General features: G+C 42.8%; 1 protein-coding gene across 1 annotated transcript in view; it reads left to right on the top strand.

Annotated features, from left to right (window-relative positions):
- Window positions 1–7,002: 7,002 nt before the first annotated feature.
- Window positions 7,003–8,194, top strand: part of LOC113215606 (lysozyme C, milk isozyme-like) — a 6,054-nt gene continuing 4,862 nt past the window's right edge. The window contains exon 1 of the mRNA XM_026435246.2: window positions 7,003–7,170. Coding sequence (XP_026291031.2) covers window positions 7,061–7,170 — 110 coding nt within the window. The 5' untranslated portion in view covers window positions 7,003–7,060. The remainder of the gene's footprint in view (window positions 7,171–8,194) is intronic.

Raw genomic sequence — 8,194 nt, 5'->3', positions numbered from 1 at the left:
GTAACGTCGTCGTCGACCCTTTTCTTGGCAGTATGAACACGGTGGGGGCCTGGCTCGGGCGCCAGGCCGTGCAAAACTCCTGGAAGACCGTGGCCCCCCGGCGCCAGCGTTTCGCGACGGGTGACCACAAGTCCGTTTTGATGATGGTCATCTGCTTGTGGTCGCAAGCGTCCTCTGTCGCGCAGGTCAGGTTGTAGAGGTCGGTGCTGCCGTCGGGGGCCGTGAGCGCCAGGGCGTACTGCGTTCCCCCCACCCACAGGCCCGTCTGCGACACTTGCCTGAGCACCTCGGCCCGGGGGCTGGCCACATTCGCCCAGAAGATGGTTCTGACCAGCTGCGTGGGGTCGCGCGTCCTCATGGCGGACAGCAGTGTCTCCAAGTCCTCCGTGTGGAACAGGTGCGCGCGGTGCGTGCCCTCGAGGACGAGTTCCAGCCGCGGCCATGTGCGGTGACGGTGACGGATGCTCAGCGCGAAGGGGTTCGTGTCCAGCACCCTGGGGATGTCGGCGGACAGCTCCCGGAGGAAGGCGCCGGTCCAACGCGCCTCGCCTATCACGACGAGCGTGGCCTTCTGGGGCGCCATGAAGGGCGTGAGCAGGGCTGCGGCGCTCCTGGCCGCGGGGGCCGCGGCCGAGTCCACGACGGGCAGGCCGGCCCGCACCCCGGGCGCCATGCAGCAGAGGAGGAGGCACAGGGCGAGGGCGGCCTCCATGGCGGCGGGTCCTGGGTTGCACTGGCGCGACGCTCCTCCGAGCCGCCCAAAGTCGTTGTGGCAATAATTGCGAGCCTCTCAATGCTACCGCCAGCACGGCCACCGCGGGCTGTCTTAAAAGGGAGAAAGGCGTAAGTACCGAGAAAGTACGGCCTCCGGGGCGGGCGCATGCCAGCACCACTGAGACAAAGCAGAAGGGCAGGCTAAACACAAGCGCGTGACACATGTCATGTCACGGTGTGTTTTATGGACTCTTCCTGGGAGGGCGGTGGTGGTGCCAAACGTCCGGGTACAGGGTCCCAGGAACCACTATCGCCATCTATCGATATGCTGTTCCTCGGCCTCGAACTTCAAAACGCAACAATGGATGCAAGCATGTGGGAACAAAAATAACGAGGAGTGTCTGACTCATCTAAAGCGTGTACTCAGTACTATATAGGTATTATAGAAGTGTTATAAAATATTTCAGGTATTTTGTAAGGAAAACATGATTTTGTGATGTGCGGGTTGCCAACCGATACTGTTAGAGGTTCAAAATTGTCACACGACCAAGCGGAAGTCAATACTTACCACACAGAACAACAATGGCAAGGTTTACGTTGAAAAACGCTCGCTAAAACCACCAAAGCCCTCGAAAACTAATACACGGGTCAAAATGACCCCTTCGGTAGAGCGAGGTATATGTTATAATATCTACTTAAGTTTTTGACGCACATACCTGATTTTTCGTGTCAAAGCGTACTTTGGTGACCCATGAAAAGTCAAAAAGTAGCGGGTCGGTAGAAAAAAATAATTGATAGTTCATTTGGCAATTCAAAATTTTGACTCCTCCGGTAGTTCTAGTGTTAAGTTGAATGGCAATTTGAAAAACACTACAAAATGCTTTTCTCTAACAATTGGTTTTCTGGTTTTAGTTCTTGTCACAACTGGTGAAGGTTCACCCCAACTAATTATACTTGAACCTCAGTTTATCTACTTCCACGAGGAACATTTTATTAGACTACAGCTTGGAACAAGTGATTTCCTTTTTTATATGGAATACTTGTCTTCTGATAAAAGTTTATTGTACTTAAGATATGTATGTATTTTGATCTTCTGCTATTTAACATTTTGAATTCATTTTGGGTGTCCCAGAGAGACTATTGAAATATTTTTTAAAACATTTTTTGTCTGTTTTTAGATGCCAGTGAAATTATTGTTGATCGTCCACCTATTATGGCTGGCTTATGTGTGGAATGTTCAGCAAACTATAAACCAGTAACATTTATTTTAATGTAAGTCGATTGTTCTTTATCATTGAATTTTTATGAGAGAATCTATCTTTTTAGGCTGCTTATAAAATTTGTATTTTCTTCTACAGCTTCTTTGTCCTATAATTTACTATTTTGGGCTGGTGGCATATAATCTGACTGGCATAATTGTTTTGACTTATTTTGCAGTTGCAATGCAAGTCATCAACTTAATTTCACAGAATCTCTACTGAAGTTCATGAGTATACATGCGAATTAGATCAATGTTTTACAGTATAGATAGAGCTTGGGGGAAAAAAGAAAGCCGATTGCAGTGGTAACTATCTAATAGTTTTATTCAATATTGCCTCTTCCTTTTATTTTGACTATGCTTGTTTGTGATCCATTTCTGCACGTTAGCTTTCTTCTGATACTCTGCCTGCAAGTCTTCTATCTTCTCTTTAAGGCCCTCTATTTTGCAACTCTGGCAGTGATCTTCCTAACTTCCTTCCACGAGTTTTGCCTTGGCTGCTTTTACCAGCTTTGTTCTGTCTAGTACCTTACTGAGAGCTTCTCTATACACATCGCAATGCCACTCCAAATGTTTCATATAGAAGATGGTCTTCTTCATGTTCATGGTATGAATCGAATTCTCCTGTCCAAACAAAGATAAGTATTTTGTAGTATCTACTTGTTGCTTTCATAGAATAGTTTCAAAAAATAGTGGTAAAAAGTAGTATTTGGAAAAGAACAACAGAACTATCCCCAACTGGAATGGTTTGCCTTGAAATCAATAGATCTTTTTGTATTGTGAAGACTACTTTTAAAACAACAATAGATTGAATGTTCAATTGAATGTTTCAAACATTGACTGTTGTTTTAGAGGTAGTCTTCACATGGCAAAAAGATCTGTTGATATCCAGGCAAACCTTTCAAGTTGGGCGGAGTTGTTGTTCTTTTCTACTATCTTATACCATTATTACAGCTAGACAGCATTGAAATGCAAACGCAGTTCAAATTTTACTTTCGAAAGCTATGTTGCAAATCGAGAAGGATTGAATATCATAAAGAGTAATTTTTGAAAATTTACCTGGTCGCTATCTGCATCTGACACATAATCTTCGCTGCCCGAAGGAAGACGGTTTTCAGATCTATTTCCTTCCATTTTAAACATAGAAGAAGCTAGTACAAGATAGAATTTTTCGAACCAGAATTGGTTATGGTTGGCTAGTAGCTCTGCCAACTTTCAGTTCAGGCAACAGTGGCACAAAAATATAAGGGAACAATAGTAAATCAGCTATTTTAATATTCTTCTTTCATTTGAAAAATGTACCTTAAGTATGTGAAACCATATCTCAACCAGTTTTCAATTCTTAATTTGTGTTTTTCCTTCCAGTTGTGTGACCTCTGATTGCGTGCAAGTTGGCACACCTGCGCGGCCGTTACGCACGCAACGCGGGACGCCGGGACGCGAAGGTGCTCTAGGGACAGGTCACCTGTACTGCTTTGTGGAGGTTATCAATAGCCATTAACAAATTGTTGTAGTTGCCACTTTGCTATGGAATTGTACCAAACAGCCTCTCCCGGCACATGAACATGTCAGTAATGAGATTACAAGTCTTATTTCAGTTGAAGGAGTGCAAATTTTAAAGTGATTCCTACCACTTGTTCAACGCGTTTGGTCAGTTTCTCAGGTTTCAATCAGAGTTTTGAGCTTGGCCATTCAGCATCAACCGTACTCTTGCGCAACCATCATCTACAAGTAAGCAATTAATATCTTGTACATTTAAAATTAATTTTTCTCTTGCATAAGTGGTTGTTTATATTGTTTTTTGCAGTTATCCCCTGTGCCAGTTCATCTCTCAATCACCAGCTAGTTCGTCAGTTTTGAGCAATTTCCAAGGGATCTGCGTCTTGAGTTGAACAACTGAATAACTGCACCCCACACTCACATGGATTCTGAAGAGGTTTGAAACTTTTTTTTCTCCCCCCCATTTTCTTCATGTTAAAATCTATCTTCAAAGACTTTTACAAATAATCTACTTCTTTAGATTATTTGCAATGATTTCGTGCAAAGTTTGTAAAGAGGATATCGCATCACTTTCTGGGCATGTCGAGCACTTTAAACTAAAGCTTCAAGTTGGGTTACGTTCACAGTTCACTTGTGGATTTGCAAATTGTTCTGTCAAGTTAGTTAACTTCGTGCTGTATGAAAAGCATGTACTGTTCCATGCAGCTAGTCCTTCCTCACCCGTAACTTCTGAAAAATCTGATAATATCCCTTAAAAGTGTGCACAACCTGGATGCAACTTCAAGGGCAAATCAAAAGGGGCAGTTCGAGTTCACCGGTTTTGGAACCATGCAGGTTCTAATAACGCACAATCCTCAAATACTGACAGTCCAACTCTTGAAGAAAATGGAGAGTCTTTGGGATCTGATAATTATGCAGAGGGTGGAGATAGTGTCACGGTGCATCTTGATAATGATATTCCCATAGTCAATATTGATCAATCAAGAGCTCCTGCTTGCAATGTAATAAGTGATCAAGAATCTAATTACAATTTGTATTGCAAAAAATTTGTTCATATGGGATTAACTGCTTCTTAAAAGCTACATGTATCTGATTCAACTTTGGGCTTTAAACTAGATTCATACACAACCCTGATAAATGAAGCAACTGCTTTAACTGCCAGTGAGCTCCTCGGTAAGCTGGAATCCAGTGGCGTTGATATGGATGTTGCAAAGCCCATTGTTGAACAGACTTTGTCTGATAGTATAATGAACCGTCTACATTCCCCCACTGATGGGCCCATGAGGTCATACTATATGCGCCGACAGCAATACACCAGTAGGAAGATTTTTAATTCTGTATCGCCTGTTCAGAAGAGTTTGGGTCTTAATCAAGACAACATTCAATGCAAGTACCACTATGTCCCTGTTAAAGAGTCAATTAAATGGATGATGAATGATGATTCGGTTTACGAACAATACCTTGCAAGTAGGCAAAGAAGACCCGTGCTGCAGTCAGATTATCTGACTGACATCCACGATGGAACTTCTCTTATGACTCACTCGCTCTTCATGACTGACCCTTCTGCTCTGCAAATCATATTGTATTATGATGATGTTAGTCTGACAAAAGCTCCTGGCACAGCTAGCACTAGTTTTAAGATCTGTCACTTTGCTTTCACTCTTGAAAACTTAACACGTTCAGTGCGGCGTGACCCACACCGTTAGATACGTTCATTTTCGCAAAAGTATTTAAATGTCGAGGGGGCGGGGTCCTATCTCGTTCTCTGTCCAAAAATAAGCACAAAAATATTTTTTTCAGATTTTTTGGACACAAGTAAAAGGTCGCGCCGGCCCGTCAAAGTTAACATGCAAGTCTTATGGGATAAATGGCTAAAAAGTGTTTTTCGCTTTTTTCTCTTTCAGTTTCAATTTTTATTGAATTCTGTTTGGAGAAATGGAATCTACGCGTAAAAACACGCTCGGTGACGTGCCGCTCGGAGTTGTTGCACTCAAAATAAAAATGTTTTGTTTTTTTTCTAAAATACAGGAAAATTTAGCCTTTTTTGACTCTTTCGGCGTAGCACAGCACGAAAAGTATTGGGACGAATATGCCGTACCGTATGTCACCGGACGTGTTTTTACGCGCAGATTCCATCGCAGAATCATGTGCTCCTCTTATCATTTTTCTTCCATTGGTTTTGGGCAAAAGAATAACAGATAAAACTAACCCTTCGTGGGCCATGCTTTTAAGGGGGGCAATATGAGTTACAGCAGTCAAAAATGACCTAAATTTGGACTATGTTTGATGCTCTTGCGCTCCATTTTGGTCAGCAGGGTGGCCCCGAGAGGCATGTCCTACCTTTCAGTAATCCTTTGAAATTAATTTGATCCTGGGGGTGACCACTTACTCCCCTTCTACTGTCCATGGGGTCAGCTTGGCTGTAGCATGTCAAAAAAATGGTCCAAAATACATTCCCTAACATTGCGCACATATTTTTCTACAAATTTGCTCTGATCCATTTCTTTACCTAATTTTCTTAGTTGACATTGATGTGGGCATGTCCTGAACTAGAAGATCTCTTGTCTGACAATTCTTCAAATTTTTAAAATAAAACAATTATGATTAAATGTTATTATTTTGTTTGCGGTGTAGAAGTGCTTCTTAAAAAAAATTCAAAATGCTTCAAATGGTTTGGTTCTAGTTCAGGACATGCCAACATCAATATTAACTAAGAAAATTAGAAAGAAGAATGGATCAGAGCAAATTTGTAGAAAAATATGTGCGCAATGTTAGGGAATGTATTTTGGACCATTTTTTTGACATGGTACAACCAAGCTGACCCCATGGGCAGTAGAAGGGGCGTAAGTGGTCACCCCCAGGATCAAATTACTTTCAAAGGATTACTGAAAGGTAGGACATGCCTCCCGGGGCCACCCTGCTGACCAAAATGGAGCGCAAGAGCATTAAACATAGTCCAAATTTAGGTCATTTTTGACTGCTGTAACTCATATTGCCCCCCTTAAGTCTTTGTGAAATCTACTCGCTTGTATCATCGCCTGTCATCTCAAGAACATTCCTTGATTATATTGACAACTGTATTTTAAAGTATCTGCATGCTCGATGCACAACTTTTCCTACATTGAAAATTCGGCCTAAACATCACTTTATGGAGCACACCAAGCTGCTCATTTTGAAGTTTGGACCTCCAGCTCGAACGTCAACTCTGAAGTTTGAGTCAAAGCACAAATACTTTCGCTGTGAATTTGCAACCAAGAAGAATACAATTAACTCTACATTGTCCATGGCTACAAGGCCATTTTGCACTTGATTGACGCATAAAAACTTGATGCAAGAATAAGAATAGATTTTTCTAGGTGTGAATATGAAGCGTCACTTAAACTCGCACTTTCAGAATTTCTAAACCTTTTTTCCAATTTGTCGTTTGGCAGAACATTTCACGACTGTGTTTTATCTGCCACACTCACTCTGTTTACGACTCCGCACTTACAACGTGACACCAACTTATGACGCGTGCACTCAACGCCAGCCGTTCGCAATAAGAAGGTTCGCAGCCGTTCGCAGCTCTACGTCAAGCAAACAGCTGCGATGGCCCGTGAGATTGGCTTGGTGGCGCTGACTCTCGTCACATTTTTCGCTGCTGAGGGCGCGGCGAAAGTATGGGAGCGGTGTACTTTAGCAAGTGAACTTTTAAACAAGTGAGTGGCGAAAATCAACTCGCTTTTGGGTTAAGATCACTGATTATGTTGCGGGGACGTCCCGTAAAGGGCACACACCTGTAACATCATCAAAATATACTCATTTCTTTTCATGTCTTACTTTTTACTTTATTCTCTTGTCAAATGCCGTAAAGATAGTGAAATAATTCAAAAAGATGCGTCCTGGCGAGCCGAAAATGTAACGTGGTGGTGTGCCTGCTTGTTCAGGTGGTCTTCCGACAGGTTTTAACAAATTTTTATCGTCAAAATATTTAACGATAGCTCGTGCAGAATGACGTGAAAGACAAGGAGACAGCGTGCAACTGTGCTACCCAGGTGAAAATCCCGGCCAGTTTCCCGGCCGGAAGGTGGCACTCCGGCGGGAAATGTAAACGATTTTCAAACGAATTCCCTCTTTCCGGCCGTAATTTGGCAGTCCGGCCGTCTTTTCTTTTGTGCAAGTATCCAATCTTGAGGGCTCCAGGTCCCCCCTCCCCCGAAAAGTCAAACGTTGTTCGATATATATAGTTACTCAGGGGTCAAATAAGTATATAGGTGACGTATAGGACAAAACGCAGCCGACAGACCGAGCAGGCACGGCCCCTGCCCTGCCGAACGGAGTCGGCAGCGGAGCAAAGTGAAGCTGACAGCTTCGTTTGGCCAAAAAGCGGGCCTGCTTCCTTGTTGTTTTAAGGGGGCTTCTATCTCCCAAAATGCATTTTTGGTACATTTGTCAATAACATTAGTTTCTGAGCCACTGTAGGTTAAGGGATGGAACCTGGGGGTATGTTTCTCAACACAATGTATAGCTTAACAGATTAACAATATCAGAATGCCATGAACTTTACTTTAAAGAGGTCCCAAGGGTGTACTTCTATTTTTATAGGATATCTTCTTTTTAAGTTTACGCGCAGGATTTATTCGGAGAAAGTAGTGATAAAAAACTGGTCAATAGCTTGTTTGTTTCAGTTCATCAAGGACTAGAAATCGTCATACTATATGCGCCGACAGCAATACACCAGTA

This window comes from Frankliniella occidentalis, unplaced genomic scaffold, assembly GCF_000697945.3.
Source record: "Frankliniella occidentalis isolate FOCC.00 unplaced genomic scaffold, Focc_3.1 Scaffold214, whole genome shotgun sequence".
Lineage (NCBI taxonomy): Eukaryota > Metazoa > Arthropoda > Insecta > Thysanoptera > Thripidae > Frankliniella > Frankliniella occidentalis.
The sequence above is the reverse complement of the archived record's forward strand: the minus strand, read 5'-3'. Positions and strand labels throughout refer to the sequence as shown.